The following is a 23,334-nucleotide window of genomic DNA, read 5'->3' on the forward strand; positions in this document are numbered from 1 at the left end:
CTTTTGTTGTTCTAACTCCAGTGTATGTACTATGGGTCTTTTGTTGTTCTATCTCCAGTGTACTATGGGTCTTTTGTTGTTCTATCTCTAGTGTACTATGGGTCTTTTGTTGTTCTATCACCAGTGTACTATGGGTCTTTTGTTGTTCTATCACCAGTGTACTTGGGTCTTTTGTTGTTCTATCTCCAGTGTACTATGGGTCTTTTGTTGTTCTATTTTCAGTCTGCTATGGGTCTTTTGTTGTTCTGTTTCCAGTCTGTTGTAGGTCTTTTGTTGTCCTGTTTCCAGTCTGTTGTGGGTCTTTTGTTGCTCTATTTCCAGTCTGTTGTGGGTCTTTTGTCTATTTCCAGTCTATTGTGGGTCTTTTGGTGTTCTATTTTCAGTCTACTGTGGGTCTTTTGTCTATTTCCAGATTATTGTAGGTCTTTTGTTGTCCTATTTCCAGTCTGCTGTTGGTCTTTTGTCTATTTCCAGTCTAGTGTAGGTCTTTTGTTGTCCTGTTTCCAGTGTACTGTTGGTCTTTTGTCTATTTCCAGTCTAGTGTAGGTCTTTTGTTGTCCTGTTTCCAGTGTACTGTTGGTCTTTTGTCTATTTCCAGTCTAGTGTAGGTCTTTTGTTGTCCTGTTTCCAGTGTACTGTTGGTCTTTTGTCTATTTCCAGTCTACTGTAGGTCTTTTGTTGTCCTATTTCCAGTCTACTGTTGGTCTTTTGTCTATTTCCAGTCTAGTGTAGGTCTTTTGTTGTCCTGTTTCCAGTGTACTGTTGGTCTTTTGTCTATTTCCAGTCTAGTGTAGGTCTTTTGTTGTCCTGTTTCCAGTGTACTGTTGGTCTTTTGTCTATTTCCAGTCTACTGTGGGTCTTTTGTTGTCCTGTTTCCAGTCTACTGTAGGTCTTTTGTCTATTTCCAGTCTATTGTGGGTATTTTGATGCTCTGTTTCCAGTCTATTGTGGGTGTTTTGTTTTTCTATTTCAAGTCTATTGTGGGTCTCTTCCTCTCTTACGGTGTTGTTGCTTTGTCCATCTATGCACATCTTTTTCATGAATTGCTCTCACAACTATCTATATAATCATCAGTGTACATATCTCTGTCTATCTATCTGTTTGTCTGTCCTGTCTGTCTATCTGTGTATTGTCTGTATAACGTATGCATAAATGTATGCCTATGTGCATAGGATCTAAATGTATTCGTATCTATCTGTATATGTATGCATAGATAAAGGCGTGTCTACGTGTGCAGAGATCAGTATGTCTATAAATCCATATGTATAATGTATGCATACATAAATATGTGTTTGTGTACAGGGATCTACATAGTCTGCTTTAGATAAAAGTACTTTGCTGTGTCTATGTCTATAATGTATGTATGTATGTATAAAGGTGTGTCTATATGTACAGGGATCTATGTTTTTTACCTGCTGGAAACTCTATTCGTCCGGTTCTGGAAACCCAAGGGAACCTGTCCTGTGAGTATTGACATCACTGACATCATCGTTGTTGATAGACACACCTGTCCTGTGAGTATTGACATCACTGACATTGTTAGACAAACCTGTGCTGAGTATTAACATCACTGACATCATCATTGTTGTTAGACACACCTGTCCTGTATTGACACCACTGACATCATCATTGTTGTTAGACACACCTGTCCTGTATTGACACCACTGACATCATCATTGTTGTTAGACACACCTGTCCGGTATTGACACCACTGACATCATCATTGTTGTTAGACACACCTGTCCTATTAGTATTGACATCATTGTTGTTAGACACACCTGTCCTGTTCGTATTGACTTCACTGACATCATCATTGATGTTAGACATACCTGTCCTGTATTGACATCACTGACGTCATTATTTTTGTTGACACACCTGTCCTGTGAGTATTGACATCACTGACGTCATCATTGTTGTTAGACACACCTGTCCTGTCAGTATTGACATCACTGACATCATTGTTGTTAGACACACCTGTCCTGTATTCACATCACTGACGTTATCATTGTTGTTAGACACACCTCTCCTGTGAGCATTGACATCACTGACGTCATTATTGTTGTTAAACAGACCTGTCCTGTGAGTACTGACATCACTCACGTCATTATTGTTGTTAGACACACCGTCCGGCATTGACGTCACTGATATATATATATATATATATATATATATATATATATATATATATATATATATATATAAGGATCTAGTACGTCATCACGTCAGATCAGAACCATCACGTCAGATCAGAGCTAGGTGGAGATAGAGAGACATGACATCACGTCAGATCAGAACTGGGTGGAGATAGACATGACACCATCACGTCAGATCAGAACTGGGTGGAGATAGAGACATATGACATCACGTCAGATCAGAACTGGGTGGAGATAGAGAGACATGACACCATCACGTCAGATCAGAACTGGGTGGAGATAGAGAGACATGACACCATCACGTCAGATCAGAACTGGGTGGAGATAGAGAGACATGACACCATCACGTCAGATCAGAACTGGGTGGAGATAGAGAGACATGACACCATCACGTCAGATCAGAACTGGTGCTGGGTGGAGATAGAGAGACATTACACCATCACGTCAGATCAGAACTGGGTGGAGATAGAGAGACATGACACCATCACGTCAGATCAGAACTGGTGCTGGGTGGAGATAGAGAGACATGACATCACGTCAGATCAGAACTGGGTGGAGAGAGACATTACACCATCACGTCAGATCACAACTGGGTGGAGATAGAGAGACATGACACCATCACGTCAGATCAGAACTGGGTGGAGATAGAGAGACATGACATCACGTCAGATCAGAACTGGGTGGAGATAGAGAGACATGACATCACGTCAGATCAGAACTGGGTGGAGATAGAGAGACATGACACCATCAGGTCAGATCAGAACTGGTGCTGGGTGGAGATAGAGAGACACTATCACGTCAGATCACAACTGGGTGGAGATAGAGAGACATGACAGCATCACTTCAGATCAGAACTGGGTGGAGATAGAGACACATGACATCACGTCAGATCAGAACTAGGTGGAGATAGAGAGACATGACACCATCACGTCAGATCAGAACTAGGTGGAGATAGAGAGACATGACATCACGTCAGATCAGAACTAGGTGGAGATAGAGAGACATGACACCATCACGTCAGATCAGAACTGGTGCTGGGTGGAGATAGGCATGACACCATCACGTCAGATCAGAACTGGGGGGAGAGATAGAGACACATGACATCACGTCAGATCAGAACTAGGTGGAGATAGAGAGACATGACACCATCACGTCAGATCAGAACTGGGTGGAGATAGAGAGACATGACATCACGTCAGATCAGAACTAGGTGGAGATAGAGAGACATGAAACCATCACGTCAGATCAGAACTGGTGCTGGGTGGAGATAGGCATGACACCATCACGTCAGATCAGAACTGGGTGGAGATAGAGAGACATGACATCATCACGTCAGATCAGAACTGGGAGGAGATAGAGAGACATGACATCACGTCAGATCAGAACTGGTGCTGGGTGGAGATAGGCATGACACCATCACGTCAGATCAGAACTAGGGGGAGATAGAGAGACATGACATCATCACGTCAGATCAGAACTAGGGGGAGATAGAGAGACATGACATCATCACGTCAGATCAGAAGTGGTGCTGGGTGGAGATAGGCATGCCATCATCACGTCAGATCAGAACTGGTGCTGGGTGGAGATAGGCATGCCATCATCACGTCAGATCAGAACTGGTGCTGGGTGGAGATAGACATGACATCATCACGTCAGATCAGAAGTGGTGCTGGGTGGAGATAGGCATGCCATCATCACGTCAGATCAGAACTGGTGCTGGGTGGAGATAGACATGACATCATCACGTCAGATCAGAACTGGTGCTGGGTGGAGATAGGCATGCCATCATCACGTCAGATCAGAACTGGGTGGAGATGGAGAGACATGACACTACCAACCACCCACCCTTGTCAAAACAAGCAAGCAATCAACCAACCACCAACCAGCTGAGTTGCTGACATGACACCTTGTGATTTCAGGCCTTCCATTGTGTGAGACCATCAGTGAGTTGACAACAGTTACGATACCCCCCCACCCCCCACCCCCCCACACGTTCTGCAGTGTTGACAACAGTTATGACCGCATGTTCTGCCATGTTGACATCAGTTATAAACACTGCGTGTTCGGCCATGTTGATCAACAGTTATAAACACCCTGCATGTTCTGCCATGTTGATCAACAGTTATAAACACTGCGTGTTCTGCCATGTTGATCAACAGTTATAAACACTGCGTGTTCTGCCAGTGTTGACAATAGTTATAAACACTCTGCATGTTCTGCAGTGTTGACAACAGTTATAAACACTCTGCATGTTCTGTAGTGTTGACAACAGTTATAAACACTCTGCATGTTCTGCAGTGTTGACAACAGTTATAAGCACTCTGAATGTTCTGCAGTGTTGACAATAGTTATAAACACTCTGAATGTTCTGTAGTGTTGACAACAGTTATAAACACTCTGAATGTTCTGCAGTGTTGACAACAGTTATAAGCACTTCATGTTCTGCCAGTGTTGACAACAGTTATAAACACTCTGAATGTTCTGCAGTGTTGACAACAGTTATAAGCACTTCATGTTCTGCCAGTGTTGACAACAGTTATAACACTCTGCATGTTCTGCAGTGTTGACAACAGTTATAAACACTCTGAATGTTCTGCAGTGTTGACAACAGTTATAAGCACTTCATGTTCTGCCAGTGTTGACAACAGTTATAACACTCTGCATGTTCTGCCAGTGTTGACAACAGTTATAAACACTGAATGTTCTGCAGTGTTGACAACAGTTATAACACTCTGCATGTTCTGCAGTGTTGACAACAGTTATAAACACTCTGCACGTTTTGCAGTGTTGACAACAGTTATAAACACTCTGCACGTTCTGTAGTGTTGACAACAGTTATAAACACTCTGCATGTTTTGCAGTGTTGACAACAGTTATAACACTCTGCATGTTCTGCCAGTATTGACAACAGTTATAACACTCTGCACGTTCTGCAGTTTGACAACAGTTATAAACACTCTGCACGTTCTGCCATGTTGACAACAGTTATAAACACTCTGCACGTTCTGCCAGTATTGACAACAGTTATAAACACTCTGCACGTTCTGCCATGTTGACAACAGTTATAAACACTCTGCACGTTCTGCCAGTATTGACAACAGTTATAAACACTCTGCACGTTCTGCCAGTATTGACAACAGTTATAAACACTCTGCACGTTCTGCAGTTTGACAACAGTTATAAACACTGCACGTTTTGCAGTGTTGACAACAGTTATAAACACTCTGCACGTTCTGTAGTGTTGACAACAGTTATAAACACTCTGCATGTTTTGCAGTGTTGACAACAGTTATAAACACTCTGCACGTTCTGCCAGTGTTGACAACAGTTATAAACACTCTGCACGTTCTGCCAGTGTTGACAACAGTTATAAACACACTGCACGTTCTGCCAGTGTTGAAAACAGTTATAAACACTCTGCACGTTCTGCCAATGTTGACAAAAGTTATGACAGCTTGTTCTGTCATGCTGACACCAGTTATGACACACCATGTTGACAGTAGTACACACACCATGTTGACACCAGTTATGACACACACACCATATTGACACCAGTTATAACACACACACCATATTGACAACAGTTATGCCACACACACACCATGTTGACACCAGTTATGACACACACACCATGTTGACAACAGTTATGACACCATGTTGACACTAGTTATGATTCATACCATGTTGACACCAGTTATGACACACACCATGTTGACAACAGTTATGACACAGACACACGCACACACACACACACACACACACACACACACACACACACACACACACACACACGCACGCACGCACGCACGCACACACACCATGTTGACACCAGTTATGACACACACCATGTTGACAACAGTTATGACACACGCACCATGACGCACACACCATGTTGATACCAGTTATGACACACACACTATATTGACAACAGTTATGATACACACACCATGTTGACACCAGTTATGACACACACTATATTGACACCAGTTATGACACACACACTATATTGACAACAGTTATAACACACACACTATATTGACACCAGTTAAGACACACACCATGTTGACAACAGTTATCACACACACACCATGTTGACACTAGTTATGACACACACACTCTATTGACACTGGTTATGACACACACACCATGTTGACACCAGTTATGACACACACACTATATTGACACCAGTTATGACACACACACTATATGGACACCAGTTATGACACACACACCATGTTGACACCAGTTATGACACACACACCATGTTGACACCAGTTATGACACACACACCATGTTGACACCAGTTATGACACACACACTATATTGACACCAGTTATGACACACACACTTTATGGACACCAGTTATGACACACACACTATATTGACAACAGTTAAGAACACATAACTAAATCCGCCAGTGTTGACAACCGTTGTGTTCAGTGTTTTGTTCTTGAGTTGTGTGTGTGTGTTTTTTTAGTTGTTTTTTTTTAGTGTTATATCAATAATAGTGTGTGTGTGTGTGTGTGTGTGTGTGTGTGTGTGTGTGTGTGTGTTGACAGGGAACAGCAGACTCGAGGCACGGACACGGACATGATCACGGAATGGAGCTGGAATTGACTCCTGTAGGGACACACTTTTCTCCCTTTGCTGCCCTTTTTGTTTGGTTGGGGTTTTGTCTGTTGGCTGTTTTCATGTAGCTTTGAGGACCGCCATTATTTCTTCACTTCCTGTGTCCTGTGTTGGCTGTTTTCATGTAGCTTTGAGGACCGCCATTATTTCTTCACTTCCTGTGTCATGTGTTGGCTGTTTTCATGTAGCTTTGAGGACTGCCATTATTTCTTCACTTCCTGTCTCATGTGTTGGCTGTTTTCATGTAGCTTTGAGGACCGCCATTATTTCTTCACTTCCTGTCTCATGTGTTGGCTGTTTTCATGTAGCTTTGAGGACGCCATTATTTCTTCACTTCCTGTCTCATGTGTTGGCTGTTTTCATGTAGCTTTGAGGACCGCCATTATTTCTTCACTTCCTGTCTCATGTGTTGGCTGTTTTCATGTAGCTTTGAGGACCGCCATTATTTCTTCACTTCCTGTGTCCTGTGTTGGCTGTTTTCATGTAGCTTTGAGGACCGCCATTATTTCTTCACTTCCTGTCTCATGTGTTGGCTGTTTTCATGTAGCTTTGAGGACCGCCATTATTTCTTCACTTCCTGTCTCATGTGTTGGCTGTTTTCATGTAGCTTTGAGGACTGCCATTATTTCTTCACTTCCTGTGTCCTGTGTTGGCTGTTTTCATGTAGCTTTGAGGACCGCCATTATTTCTTCACTTCCTGTGTCCTGTGTTGGCTGTTTTCATGTAGCTTTGAGGACTGCCATTATTTCTTCACTTCCTGTGTCCTGTGTTGGCTGTTTTCATGTAGCTTTGAGGACCGCCATTATTTCTTCACTTCCTGTCTCATGTGTTGGCTGTTTTCATGTAGCTTTGAGGACTGCCATTATTTCTTCACTTCCTGTCTCATGTGTTGGCTGTTTTCATGTAGCTTTGAGGACCGCCATTATTTCTTCACTTCCTGTGTCCTGTGTTGGCTGTTTTCATGTAGCTTTGGGGACTGCCATTATTTCTTCACTTCCTGTGTCCTGTGTTGGCTGTTTTCATGTAGCTTTGAGGACTGCCATTATTTCTTCACTTCCTGTCTCATGTGTTGGCTGTTTTCATGTAGCTTTGAGGACTGCCATTATTTCTTCACTTCCTGTGTCCTGTGTTGGCTGTTTTCATGTAGCTTTGAGGACTGCCATTATTTCTTCACTTCCTGTGTCCTGTGTTGGCTGTTTTCATGTAGCTTTGAGGACCGCCATTATTTCTTCACTTCCTGTGTCCTGTGTTGGCTGTTTTCATGTAGCTTTAAGGACTGCCATTATTTCTTCACTTCCTGTGTCCTGTGATGGCTGTTTTCATGTAGCTTTGAGGACTGCCATTATTTCTTCACTTCCTGTCTCATGTGTTGGCTGTTTTCATGTAGCTTTGAGGACTGCCATTATTTCTTCACTTCCTGTGTCCTGTGTTGGCTGTTTTCATGTAGCTTTGAGGACTGCCATTATTTCTTCACTTCCTGTGTCCTGTGTTGGCTGTCTTCATGTAGCTTTGAGGACTGCCATTATTTCTTCACTTCCTGTGTCATGTGTTGGCTGTCTTCATGTAGCTTTGAGGACTGCCATTATTTCTTCACTTCCTGTCTCATGTGTTGGCTGTTTTCATGTAGCTTTGAGGACTGCCATTATTTCTTCACTTCCTGTCTCATGTGTTGGCTGTTTTCATGTAGCTTTGAGGACTGCCATTATTTCTTCACTTCCTGTGTCATGTGTTGGCTGTTTTCATGTAGCTTTGAGGACTGCCATTATTTCTTCACTTCCTGTCTCATGTGTTGGCTGTTTTCATGTAGCTTTGAGGACTGCCATTATTTCTTCACTTCCTGTGTCCTGTGTTGGCTGTTTTCATGTAGCTTTGAGGACTGCCATTATTTCTTCACTTCCTGTGTCCTGTGTTGGCTGTTTTCATGTAGCTTTGAGGACTGCCATTATTTCTTCACTTCCTGTGTCCTGTGATGGCTGTCTTCACATTGCTGTCTTCATGTACATGTAGCTTTAAGGACTGCCCCGAGTTCTTCAGTTTCTGTGTCCTTTCTGTTGGCTGTCTTCACATGGCTGTCTTCATGTAGCTTTGAGGACTGCCCCGAGTTCTTCACTTCCTGTGTCCTGTGTTGGCTGTCTTCACATGGCTGTCTTCATGTAGCTTTGAGGACTGCCCCTAGTTCTTCAGTTCCTGTGTCCTTTCTGTTGGCTGTCTTCACGTGGCTGTCTACATGTAGCTTTGAGGACTGCCCCGAGTTCTTCACTTCCTGTGTCCTGTGTTGGCTGTCTTCACGTGGCTGTCTACATGTAGCTTTGAGGACTGCCCCGAGTTCTTCAGTTCCTGTGTCCTTCTGTTGGCTGTCTTCACATGGCTGTCTTCATGTAGCTTTGAGGACTGCCCCGAGTTCTTCAGTTTCTGTGTCCTGTGTTGGCAGTGTCGACAGTGCAGTGTCTGAATGTTGTCTACAATGCTGTGTGTACAGTGTTCTGTCTGTAAGTGTGTGTGTGTGTGTGTGTGTGTGTGTGTGTGTGTGTGTGCCCGGAACTGTCGATTGTGGACTTACCACTACAATGTAGACAGTTTATGTCGGTGCGTGTCAGGGAAACAATATGACTGTTGGCCTTGACTGCAGCATAGTTTGATGTGCTTATCACACACACACACACACACACACACACACACACACACACAGGCATATACACACAGAGAGGCAAACACACACACACACACGCACAGAGGCAAAGAAACACACATACACACACACACACACGCACGCGCGCACGCACGCACGCACGCACACCCACAGTGGCAAACGCACGCGCGCGTGCGCACACACACACACACACACACAGTGGCACTGATTGACAGCTCTGTTTGACAGACCACCAAGGATCTGGAGGACTCCACTGAGGCCGTTACAGGTCAGTCCTTCTCCACCAGTATCACCTGTTGTTGTTGTTGTTGTTTCCAAGGAGGCCGTTACAGGTCAGTCCTTCTCCACCAGTATCACGTGTTGTTGTTGTTGTTGTTTCCAAGGAGGCCGTTACAGGTCAGTCCTTCTCCACCAGTATCACGTGTTGTTGTTGTTGTCACCTGTTGTTGTTGTTGTTGTTTCCAAGGAGGCCGTTACAGGTCAGTCCTTCTCCACCAGTATCACCTGTTGTTGTTGTTGTCACCTGTTGTTGTTGTTGTTGTTTCCAAGGAGGCCGTTACAGGTCAGTCCTTCTCCACCAGTATCACCTGTTGTTGTTGTTGTTGTTTCCAAGGAGGCCGTTACAGGTCAGTCCTTCTCCACCAGTATCACCTGTTGTTGTTGTCACCTGTTGTTGTTGTCTCCAAGGAGGCCGTTACAGGTCTTCTTTTGCAAACCTATGCTAAAAGAACAAAAAGAAACAAGGATATACACGCACAGACACACAGACACACACCACACACACACACACACACACACACACAGCCCTCACACACACACACGCACACATACACACACACACACACACACACGGTGGTGTGTGTCCATCGAGATCGATGATGACCATCGTTGTCATCCAGCTGGGGGGATGGGGGGAGGGTGGTGGTGGTGGTGGCGGGGGATACTCATGAACCTATCTGTGAATGCGCAGATGGCTGAATAGTCCAATCTCTGCACGAAATTTTCGCTGACAGTTGGGGCAGACAAAGACAGGCATAAATTATTATCATTGTTAGGGAGCTTGTTTGCCCGTGACTTTCTGGCCTGCCTCTTCTGAACAGCTGCAGCAGTCCTGTTGGCCTCGCACAACTTAGCGCCGTTGTGCACAGCAGCGCGCCATTTGTCACGGTCCACTGCAGATTCCTCCCAGGAGTCAGGGTTATCAAACGCTTTCAGATAGACTTTCAGAGTGTCTCTGAAGCGCTTCTTCTGACCTCCATGTGATCTCTTCCCTTGTTGCAGCTCGCCATAGAAGAGCCCTTTGGGCGGCTGATGGTCTGGCATGCGTGTCACATGTCCAGCCCAGCGAAGCTGGGACTGCATCAGGATGGTGAAGATGCTGGGAAGGGTGGCTTTTGCAAGCACCTCCGTGTCTGGGGTCCTGTCTTGCCACTTGATGTTCAGTAGCTTCCTGAGGCATGTTGTGTGGAAGTGGTTCAGCTTCTTGGTGTGTCGTTGGTACACTGTCCAAGTTTTGCAGGCGTACAGTAGTGTGGGGAGAACTACTGCTCTGTAGACCTTTAGCTTGGTCTCAAGACCAATGCCTCTTCTGTTCCAGACATTTGCATAGAGTCTACCAAAGGTTGCGCTTGCTCTTGCAATCCTGACGTTCACTTCATCATCGATGGTCGCATTTCGTGACAGTGTGCTGCCAAGTTATGTGAACCGCTCCACTGCACTGTCTCTGACCATTGACTGTGATGTTGGGCTCAACGTGGGGTTTCCCTGGGGCTGGCTGATGGAGAACTTCAGTTTTCCTCGTGCTGATGGTAAGGCCGAAGTTCCTGCTGACAGTGGCAAACTTGCCGACGCTGAGTTGCATCTCAGCTTCAGATCCAGCGCTGAGGGCACAATCATCAGCAAACAAAAAGTATCTGATGATATCTGTCATGACCTTCGTTTTTGCTTGAAGCCTTCTGAGGTACTTTAGGCCAATTCCAACATCGCCATCTCTGAAGGCATCAGTAAGCATTGCAGAGAACATGAGGCTGAACAGTGTTGGCGCCAGGACACAGCCTTGCTTGACACCATTTGTGACAGGAAAAGGAGCAGATGTTTCGCCATTGTCCTGGACTCGAGTCTGCATGCCTTCATGGAATTGGCTGACCAAGGAAATAAATTTCCGAGGGCATCTGTACTTGGCCATGATCTTCCACAGTCCCTCTCTACTCACGGTGTCAAAGGCCTTAGTGAGGTCGACATAGGTGGAGAACAGATCAGCATTTTGCTCCTGACATTTCTCTTGCAGCTGCCTTGCAGCAAACACCATGTCGGTGGTTCTGCGCTCTTTCCGGGATCCACATTGGCTCTCAGGCAAATGACCTTGGTCAAGGTGTGCTGTGAGGTAGTTTAGTAGGATCCTGGCAAGTATCTTGCCTGCGATTGAGAGCAAGGAAATGCCCTGATGGTTATCACAGGCTTGCCGGTTCCCCTTTCGCTTGTACAAGTGAATGATAGATGCATCTTTGAAATCCTCGGGGATCGTCTCTTCTTTCCACATGAGTGAGTACAGCTGATGGAGCTTCTCAGTCAGCACAGAGCCTCCGTCCTTGTAGACCTCTGCTGGTATGGAGTCTGAGCCAGGTGCTTTGCCACTGGATAGCAGACGGATTGCTTTCTGGGTCTCAAGAAGTGTTGGCGGATCGTCCAGTGCTTCGTTGATGGGGACTTGTGGGAGATGGTCTATGGCTTCATCATTTATGGAGGAAGGGCGATTTAAGACACTGTTGAAGTGCTCAGCCCAGCGTTCGAGAATTTTCTCCTTCTCAGTGATCAAGGTATTCTCATCTGCACTGAGGAGGGGGGATGATCCTGAGGATGTGGGGCCGTAGACTTCTTTTAAGGCATCATAGAACCTCTTCATATCATGCCTGTCAGCATATCCCTGGATCTCATCAGTTTTGTCACTCAGCCACTTATCCTGCATCTGACGTAACGTTTGCTGAACAGTCCTGCAGATGGCATTGTACGCATCCTTTTTCGATGTGGACTTTGGGTTGCTCAGGTAGGCTTGATGCAGACGGCATTTCTCATCCAGAAGCTGCTTGATTTCATCACAGTTTTCATCAAAGTAGTCTTTGTGCTTTCTGGTCATGGGTCCCAGGGTCTTTGAAGCTGTACTATAGATCAGCTCGCGCAGAGTCCTCCAGTCAGACTCCACATTCTGGTTGTCCAGAGAGGCGGATTTCAGACGATCTTCCAGCAGCTCCACAAAGGTCGGTTTGATGGTGATGTTTTTCAGCTTAGCGATGTTGAGCCGTTTTGGAGCCTTCTGGCCTTGGGGACGTCTCTCGGGTTGGATCCGAATATTCAGCTTCGAGACTACAAGGCGATGGTTTGTCCAACACTCGGCGCCGCACATGGTCTTTGTCACACGTACATCTTGCCTATCCCTTTTCCTGACGATGACGTAATCGATGAGATGCCAATGCTTTGAGCGAGGGTGCATCCATGACGTCCTGTTACGGGTAGGGAGGCAGAAAACTGTGTTGGTTATCAGCAGTTCGTGCTCTGCACAGGTCTGAAGCAAAAGCAATCCAGGAGGAGTCAGTATGTTCCAAGCACCAATGGTGAGAGGAACGATACTTGTTTTTTTTTTCTTTTCTTTCTCTTTGTTTCGACCGCTGATGTAGGGTCCCTGCCAGCCGCGGTATGCTGGCCAGGGTGATATGGAGCAGGCAATTTTTAGGGCACCTTTTCTAGCCCCTTCCTCATGCCAGGGAGGTGGGCAGTGCATTCCTAAAGAGGGCTGCTCAGACGCTGAGACGGCTGCCGAGCTCCATCGCTGCTCCTGTCGACGAAGAACGACCCTATGGCCTGAGCCGCCTGCGTGCAGGTCTGCGGCTGCGACTGCCAGTGTACCCACACCTGTCGTTTCGTCGCTCGCCTATCGCCACAGGACTTGGGGGTGATGAAAGGATGAAGGATGAAAGGTCATTAAGGATGACTGATGACTTGCACGATGAGTTTGTTTAAAGTGAAGAGGAGTTGCGCAAAGTCGACCTCACTCTCTCGTCCGGGTCCACCAATTTCCAGTGGCAAGACTAAGTCGAGACGACTGGAGGATGAGCACAGATGCAGTGGATGACCAAGATATCCTTTCGGTGTCTCATCTTGCTCTCTGCACTCCACAGTGCGTTGCTGTAACCGCTTTCCTCTCCGTTGAACCGATATGTCTCTTCCGCAGATTCTGCCGGATCCAGACTTCGCATGCATGGGTAGACACACCCCGGGGGCCAACTGCGTGTGGCATGCACACAGCACGGTGGAGCTAGATGGCCGTCGGTGGCTCTCCTGAGCCGACGCCCTTTTATGGATCTCGTTTTTAATTCCATAAGGGTGTCTAGCCACCCGCCTCACCAGTCCCGTAAGGGAGCGGTGGGAGAACAGGTTGTACTGGATTACAGGTTACCAGTAGCAGATCTAATGACCAGACCTGACTCAGGATGGTGATCACACACACACACACACACACACACACACACATACACACACACACACACACAGACACACACACACACAGACACACACACACACACACACACACACACACACACACAGCCCTCAGAGTGTGTACAGCACGTACTAACCGTTGCAGGTAGCATGGCTCTGACAGTGATGATCGTGGTTGGAGACGCTGTGCACAACTTTGCTGACGGACTGGCCATTGGGGCGGCCTTCTCCAATAGTACTGCCGTGGGCATCGCCACTGGTATCGCTGTCTTCTGCCATGAGCTGCCCCACGAGTTAGGTCAGTGTGTGTGTGTGTGTGAGTGCGCGCTTGCGTGTGTGTGAATGTGAGTGCGCGCTCGTGTATGTGTATGTTTACGTGTGTGTGTGTGCTTACGTATGTGTGTAAGTGTGTTAGTCTGTTCATGTGTGTGAGTGCGCGCTTGTGTATGTGTTTTTGTGTGTGCGTGTGTGAGTGCATGCTTTGTGTGTGTGTGAATGAGTGCACGCTTGTGTGTGTGTGTGTGTGTGTGTGTGTGTGTGTGTGTTTGTGTGGTGGATGACGCTGACTACGACGATGATGATGATGACGCTGATGTTGGTGATGATGACGATGACTATCTTGACCACAACAATGACGATGATAATGATGACGATGATAATTATGATGATGATGATAATGATGACGATGACGCCAGGTGACTTCGCGGTGCTGCTGAAGAACGGACTGACTGTGGGGAAGGCGGTGTTCTGGAACCTGACCTCCTCCCTCACGGCCTTCCTGGGCCTCTTCGTCAGCCTGGCCCTGGCCACACAGGGAGACGTGCAGACCTGGATTTTTGCTGTGGCTGCCGGCATGTTCCTTTATATTGCCCTGGTGGACCTGGTTAGTATGTGTGTGTGTGTGTGTGTGTGTGTGTGTGGCTGCTGGCATGTTCCTTTATATTGCCCTGGTGGACCTGGTTAGTGTGTGTGTGTGTGTGTGTGTGTGGCTGCCGGCATGTTCCTTTATATTGCCCTGGTGGACCTGGTTAGTGTGTGTGTGTGTGTGTGTGTGTGTGTGTGGCTGCCGGCATGTTCCTTTATATTGCCCTGGTGGACCTGGTTAGTGTGTGTGTGGCTGCCAGCATGTTCCTTTATATTGCCCTGGTGGACCTGGTTAGTGTGTGTGTGTGTGTGGCTGCCGGCATGTTCCTTTATATTGCCCTGGTGGACCTGGTTAGTGTGTGTGTGTGTGTGGCTGCCGGCATGTTCCTTTATATTGCCCTGGTGGACCTGGTTAGTGTGTGTGTGGCTGCCGGCATGTTCCTTTATATTGCCCTGGTGGACCTGGTTAGTGTGTGTGTGTGTGTGGCTGCCGGCATGTTCCTTTATATTTCCCTGGTGGACCTGGTTAGTGTGTGTGTGTGTGTGGCTGCCGGCATGTTCCTTTATATTGCCCTGGTGGACCTGGTTAGTGTGTGTGTGTGTGTGGCTGCCGGCATGTTCCTTTATATTGCCCTGGTGGACCTGGTTAGTGTGTGTGTGTGTGTGGCTGCCGGCATGTTCCTTTATATTGCCCTGGTGGACCTGGTTAGTGTGTGTGTGTGTGTGGCTGCCGGCATGTTCCTTTATATTTCCCTGGTGGACCTGGTTAGTGTGTGTGTGTGTGTGACCAAGGTGTGAAGGGGTAGCTGAGAACGGTGTAGGAAGGGTAAAAGGATGGAAGGACAGGATTGGGTCCCACCTTCCTGTGCCCAGCCCTGGACACAGTGCATGTGAAGTGACTGTCCCTGTGTGTTCTGTGGACAGTGACAAGGCACATGTGTGGTGTGTTTTGATGGAGTAGGACTGAGTGCAGTGATGACATGAACAGTGTGTGTAGGAGTAGGACTGAGTGTGGTGATGACATGAACAGTGTGTGTAGGAGTAGGACTGAGTGCAGTGATGACATGAACAGTGTGTGTAGGAGTAGGACTGAGTGTGGTGATGACATGAACAGTGTGTGTAGGAGTAGGACTGAGTGTGGTGATGACATGAACAGTGTGTGTAGGAGTAGGACTGAGTGCGGTGATGACATGAACAGTGTGTGTAGGAGTAGGACTGAGTGCAGTGATGACATGAACAGTGTGTGTAGGAGTAGGACTGAGTACAGTGATGACATGAACAGTGTGTGTAGGAGTAGGACTGAGTGTGGTGATGACATGAACAGTGTGTGTAGGAGTAGGACTGAGTGCAGTGATGACATGAACAGTCGAAGTCGAAGTCGAAATATTTTAATTGTCAGACCACAGATCCATAACAATGGAGTTCACAAGGACAAACAGAATTAATACAGGGAAATGAATACTAGGACAACCATTGAACTACATGGGCATTGATAACGATTCTAGAGCATTTGCTCGTAATGAAAACGCTTTGAATACAAACTTGCATATACTAACACTCAATCTCTCACTCGCACAAGATAACAACATGGACATCTTAGATGCACTTTGATGTTTGTGAAATTTAGCAGGAATAAACTGAGAGCGCAGGGAACAGTACTTAGGGCAGACCAAAAGAAAATGCATTTCGGTTTCCGGAGTGTCATCACAAAAAGGACAATTCCTACTTTGCCCATCATAGTTAAACTGCAAAAAGTGTGAGCGTAAGTTGGACATTCCAATTCTAAATTGGGAAAAAACACGGCGCATATTTATACATTTGACATTATTCAAGTAAGGTTTAAGTGACAAAGACTGGTTGTAAGCTGAATACACATCATAAAAATCGTGAGGCTGGAGAGCTGAATGCCAGTCTTGAGTAAAGCAATCAACTAGACGCTGCTTAAATTCAGTCATAAACATTTTCACATTACCAACTGACTGAGCCTCCCAAACAACACCAAATCCAAATTTATACAAAACATTTCTCACAGAGCAAGCCCAAGTACAATAATTATGACTTTGCGATGATAACATCATATTATAAGCTTTCTTAGGGAAACGGTCATTATCCATAAAGACAATACGAAGCCAAAATTTAAGACGCTTGGAGTAGGTGGTCACATACAAGGGATAGCGACCAAGTTCACCGTAAATCAAGTGTCTTGGTGCTCTCTGACTCACGATGACATGAACAGTGTGTGTAGGAGTAGGACTGAGTGTGGTGATGACATGAACAGTGTGTGTAGGAGTAGGACAGAGTGTGGTGATGACATGAACAGTGTGTGTAGGAGTAGGACTGAGTGCAGTGATGACATGAACAGTGTGTGTAGGAGTAGGACTGAGTGCAGTGATGACATGAACAGTGTGTGTAGGAGTAGGACTGAGTGTGGTGATGACATGAACAGTGTGTGTAGGAGTAGGACTGAGTGCGGTGATGACATGAACAGTGTGTGTAGGAGTAGGACTGAGTGCAGTGATGACATGAACAGTGTGTGTAGGAGTAGGACTGAGTGCGGTGATGACATGAACAGTGTGTGTAGGAGTATGACTGAGTGCGGTGATGACATGAACAGTGTGTGTAGGAGTATGACTGAGTGCAGTGATGACATGAACAGTGTGTGTAGGAGTAGGACTGAGTGCAGTGATGACATGAACAGTGTGTGTAGGAGTAGGACTGAGTGCAGTGATGACATGAACAGTGTGTGTAGGAGTAGGACTGAGTGCAGTGATGACATGAACAGTGTGTGTAGGAGTAGGACTGAGTGTGGTGATGACATGAACAGTGTGTGTAGGAGTAGGACTGAGTGCAGTGATGACATGAACAGTGTGTGTAGGAGTAGGACTGAGTGCGGTGATGACATGAACAGTGTGTGTAGGAGTATGACTGAGTGCGGTGATGACATGAACAGTGTGTGTAGGAGTATGACTGAGTGTGGTGATGACATGAACAGTGTGTGTAGGAGTAGGACTGAGTGTGGTGATGACATGAACAGTGTGTGTAGGAGTAGGACTGAGTGCGGTGATGACATGAACAGTGTGTGTAGGAGTAGGACTGAGTGCAGTGATGACATGAACAGTGTGTGTAGGAGTAGGACTGAGTGCGGTGATGACATGAACAGTGTGTGTAGGAGTATGACTGAGTGCGGTGATGACATGAACAGTGTGTGTAGGAGTATGACTGAGTGCAGTGATGACATGAACAGTGTGTGTAGGAGTAGGACTGAGTGCAGTGATGACATGAACAGTGTGTGTAGGAGTAGGACTGAGTGCAGTGATGACATGAACAGTGTGTGTAGGAGTAGGACTGAGTGCAGTGATGACATGAACAGTGTGTGTAGGAGTAGGACTGAGTGTGGTGATGACATGAACAGTGTGTGTAGGAGTAGGACTGAGTGCAGTGATGACATGAACAGTGTGTGTAGGAGTAGGACTGAGTGCGGTGATGACATGAACAGTGTGTGTAGGAGTATGACTGAGTGCGGTGATGACATGAACAGTGTGTGTAGGAGTATGACTGAGTGTGGTGATGACATGAACAGTGTGTGTAGGAGTAGGACTGAGTGTGGTGATGACATGAACAGTGTGTGTAGGAGTAGGACTGAGTGCAGTGATGACATGAACAGTGTGTGTAGGAGTAGGACTGAGTGCAGTGATGACATGAACAGTGTGTGTAGGAGTAGGACTGAGTGCAGTGATGACATGAACAGTGTGTGTAGGAGTAGGACTGAGTGCAGTGATGACATGAACAGTGTGTGTAGGAGTAGGACTGAGTGCAGTGATGACATGAACAGTGTGTGTAGGAGTAGGACTGAGTGCGGTGATGACATGAACAGTGTGTGTAGGAGTAGGACTGAGTGCGGTGATGACATGAACAGTGTGTGTAGGAGTAGGACTGAGTGCGGTGATGACATGAACAGTGTGTGTAGGAGTAGGACTGAGTGTGGTGATGACATGAACAGTGTGTGTAGGAGTAGGACTGAGTGCAGTGATGACATGAACAGTGTGTGTAGGAGTAGGACTGAGTGCAGTGATGACATGAACAGTGTGTGCTGTATGTAGGACTGACATGAACACAGTGTGCTGTGCTGTGCTGTATGTAGGATTGACATGAACACAGTGTGCTGTGCTGTGCTGTATGTAGGACTGACATGAACACAGTGTGCTGTGCTGTGCTGTGCTGTATGTAGGACTGACATGAACACAGTGTGCTGTGCTGTGCTGTGCTGTATGTAGGATTGACATGAACACAGTGTGCTGTGCTGTGCTGTGCTGTGCTGTATGTAGGATTGACATGAACACAGTGTGCTGTGCTGCGCTGTGCTGTGCTGTATGTAGGATTGACATGAACACAGTGTGCTGTGCTGTGCTGTGCTGTATGTAGGATTGACATGAACACAGTGTGCTGTGCTGTGCTGTATGTAGGACTGACATGAACACAGTGTGCTGTGCTGTGCTGTATGTAGGACTGACATGAACACAGTGTGCTGTGCTGTGCTGTATGTAGGACTGACATGAACACAGTGTGCTGTGCTGTGCTGTATGTAGGATTGACATGAACACATTGTGCTGTGCTGTGCTGTATGTAGGACTGACATGAACACAGTGTGCTGTACTGTGCTGTGCTGTATGTAGGATTGACATGAACACAGTGTGCTGTGCTGTGCTGTGCTGTGCTGTATGTAGGACTGACATGAACACAGTGTGCTGTGCTGTGCTGTATGTAGGATTGACATGAACACAGTGTGCTGTGCTGTGCTATATGTAGGACTGACATGAACACAGTGTGCTGTGCTGTGCTGTATGTAGGATTGACATGAACACACTGTGCTGTGCTATATGTAGGATTGACATGAACACAGTGTGCTGTGCTGTGCTGTATGTAGGATTGACATGAACACAGTGTGCTGTGCTGTGCTGTATGTAGGATTGACATGAACACAGTGTGCTGTGCTGTGCTGTATGTAGGATTGACATGAACACACTGTGCTGTGCTGTATGTAGGATTGACATGAGCACAGTGTGCTGTGCTGTGCTGTATGTAGGATTGACATGAACACACTGTGCTGTGCTGTATGTAGGATTGACATGAACACAGTGTGCTGTGCTGTGCTGTACAGCTGCCCCAGATGACGTCCAAGGAGAACTGTCAGGACACCCCAGTCTACGTCCTCAACAACCTGGGCATCCTGCTGGGTGTGTTCCTCATGCTCATCATCGCCATCTTTGAGGAGCGCATCATCATCGACTGAGGGACCCTGGCTGGGGCACACTGTGGCACGATTCATGATCCCTGACACCTTCTCCTTACTGGCTGCATGACTGACTGGCAAATGAATAATGCTGTGTTAACCACCACTGACTCTTGATTGATACTGTATAACCACCACTGACTGTTGATTGATACTGTATTAACCACCGCTGACTGTTGATTGATACTGTATTAACCAGCACTGACTGTTGAATAATACTGTATTAACCACCACTGACTGTTGATTGATATTGTATTAACCACCACTGACTGTTGATTGATACTGTATTAACCGCCGCTGACTGTTGATTGATACTGTATTAACCACCGCTGACTGTTGATTGATACTGTATTAACCAGCACTGACTGTTGAATAATACTGTATTAACCACCACTGACTGTTGATTGATATTGTATTAACCACCACTGACTGTTGATTGATACTGTATTAACCGCCGCTGACTGTTGATTGATACTGTATTAACCACCACTGATGTTGAATAATACTGTATTAACCACCACTGACTGTTGATTGATACTGTATTAACCACCGCTGACTGTTGATTGATACTGTATTAACCACCACTGACTGTTGATTAATACTGTATTAACCACCACTGACTGTTGATTGATGCTGTATTAACCACCGCTGACTGTTGAAAAATACTGTATTAACCACCGCTGACTGTTGAATAATACTGTATTAACCAGCACTGACTGTTGAATAACACTGTATTAACCAGCACTGACTGTTGATTGATACTGTATTAACCAGCACTGACTGTTGAATAATACTGTATTAACCACCACTGACTGTTGAATAATACTGTATTAACCACCACTGACTGTTGAATAATACTGTATAACCACCGCCAACTGTTGATTGATACTGCGTTGACCTCCATTCTTAAGACAACATAAACTAACGCAAGATGTATTAAATATTGCATGTGGACCAGATGTATTTCAAAACATATTTAGAAATCTGTGTCGATTCTCTGCCACTTAATACCGATATTCATTCTTTAGGGGCTGGTCAATGTATTTCAGTTGAGAATCAGATATGAAAAATTCACATTAAAGGCGATGAAATACATGAAACAAATCATGAAGGGCTTACAAAACTCGGCTGTGACATTCTAACAAATCGTTTAGTTCTCTGGCACTCTTTCAGTGACAGTGTCCCCAAAACGGGAAGTAGTGATACCAGAACTTGTATTTGTTCTGATGAAAGTTGGAAATATCAGTACTGGGTACTCATGGAACTATGTATTTTCTTACAGAATTTACGGGATTGGGAAGAAAATCGTGCAGTTGTAAGTTTTATTTGCAAATAGTGAAACCTTTTAAAACGTTAGCACACACAGCATGACTGACACTGCCATATAATTTTATAAATTGTACTTTATTGATTAATCATTTAATTTGACAGTAGGACAAAATGAGCGTCAGGGGTATGTGGGAATGAAAAAAGATCAGTTTTCTCATCTGTAATGTATGAGCCTTTATATATTTTTGCTGTTGAGCGATTTATATTGCAAAAAACAAAAATAAAAACACACCTTGTCGGAAGTGGTGCATAACATTTGTAAGGAACTGTATTTCCGAAGTTCAGTACTTAGGCCATGTACTTCGTTCAGAGTGATTCCTCTTTCTACCGTCTAGTTCTTTTTACACTCACCTTTGATGAGTGAAGTGTATGCATTGTGTTTCATCCACGCCTTTTGACGTGTGAACTGTGAATAATGTGTTTCACCCACGCTTTTTGATGTGTAAACTGAATAATGTGTTTCATCCACGCTTTTTGATGTGTGAACTGTGAATAATGTGTTTCACCCACGCTTTTTGACGTGTGAACTGTGAATAATGTGTGTCACCCATGCTTTTTGCCGTGTAAACTGTGAATAATGTGTGTCACCCATGCTTTTTGCCGTGTAAACTGTGAATAATGTGTGTCACCCATGCTTTTTGCCGTGTAAACTGTGAATAATGTGTGTCCCCCATGCCCTGCCCAACAGAACAGCCTTCTCTCCACATGATATCGCACACAAAGATGGGGAGGGATGATAGAAATGATCTTTGGTTTGCACATATGAAATAATTACATTTTTTCTTCCTCATAAAACTTTTTTTGTTTTGTTGTTGTCGTTTTTACATGAAATTTGAAGCCACTTGAGGCAGGGATGTTGGGGCAGTTTTTAGGGGCGTCCTACTTTGAAGATGGAGACTAAATGAAGAGAAAAATTTGACTTAACAATGGTGGTCCTTGTGTGTGTGTGTGTGTGTGTGTGTGTGTGTGTGTGTGTGTGTGTGTGTCCATGAGTGCTTGATTTCCAGACAGAAGTTGATTTTGTAGCTGTCTTCAGTTGATTGTTTCGAATGACTACAGAAGAGACACCCGGATATTCAGAAATTGATGTTTTGTTGCTTCGTGATTTTTTCAATGACTACAGAGGACATAATTATCATGTACACACTATGCGATGTTTCATTAGCGGCAGTCAGTCTTTTGGTGTTTTTTTTTCTGATTTTAATTAGGTCTATATTTGTTCTACTATTGTTATGCAGTGATGAATGTACATACAATCTTTATGTAATTTGGAAGAAAATGTAAATGGAAGAAAATGGTCATGTATACAATAAAGTTTCTATAAAAAATACACAATTGGACCGGACTTGTATCCTTTGGGTTTTCATCTCATGCTGACCGAACTTATGCACATCATTGTACATTCAAACAGCAGATACAGGTCTGTGTTAAACATTTGATATCATATTTCCACTATCATTGCATATGTTGTTATTACGATACGGCCACAAGAGAGAGAGAGAGAGAGAGAGAGAGAGAGAGAGAATGCTCTTCTGTTTTTGGAGATGTTCTGCTGAAATGGCCTTTTGTCTTCTTACCTTGTCTTTCCTTCTTTGGCGTTCGACAGCTACGCAGTCAGGGTCGAAGTCCGAGGGATGCCGCAAACTCGGACGTCCGGCGAAGATCGGCTACCGTCCCCCAGAGCTTGGTGTTGAGGTCCGCACCCCCAGGCCAGGACCGCCGCCGCGTCTTCTCATACAGGGGGCAGTCTTGGAGAATATGGGATGGGGTCTGGTCAGCCTGGCCGCAATCACGTAGGGATGTGACTGCCACTCCAATCCTCTTCAGGTGTGCTCGGAGGCCGCTGTGTCCTGTGCGAAGACGGTAGATGGTAGTCTGGTGTCTCCTCTCCAGTGTCTTGATGGGATCCTGGTGCGCCTGGTAGCCTC

At 45.6% G+C, this 23,334-nt stretch overlaps 1 protein-coding gene across 1 annotated transcript in view; it reads left to right on the forward strand.

Moving 5' to 3' along the window:
* Positions 1–22,750, forward strand: part of LOC143290606 (zinc transporter ZIP4-like) — a 61,217-nt gene extending 38,467 nt beyond the window's left edge. Inside the window, exons 11-16 of the mRNA XM_076600204.1 lie at positions 1,396–1,463; positions 6,713–6,775; positions 9,661–9,700; positions 14,069–14,221; positions 14,619–14,806; positions 19,946–22,750. Of these exons, the coding sequence (XP_076456319.1) occupies positions 1,396–1,463; positions 6,713–6,775; positions 9,661–9,700; positions 14,069–14,221; positions 14,619–14,806; positions 19,946–20,077 (644 nt within the window). The 3' untranslated portion in view covers positions 20,078–22,750. The remainder of the gene's footprint in view (positions 1–1,395; positions 1,464–6,712; positions 6,776–9,660; positions 9,701–14,068; positions 14,222–14,618; positions 14,807–19,945) is intronic.
* The last annotated feature ends 584 nt before the right edge of the window (positions 22,751–23,334 follow it).

This window comes from Babylonia areolata, chromosome 15 (assembly GCF_041734735.1).
Source record: "Babylonia areolata isolate BAREFJ2019XMU chromosome 15, ASM4173473v1, whole genome shotgun sequence".
In the NCBI taxonomy this organism is placed as follows: Eukaryota; Metazoa; Mollusca; class Gastropoda; order Neogastropoda; family Buccinidae; genus Babylonia; species Babylonia areolata.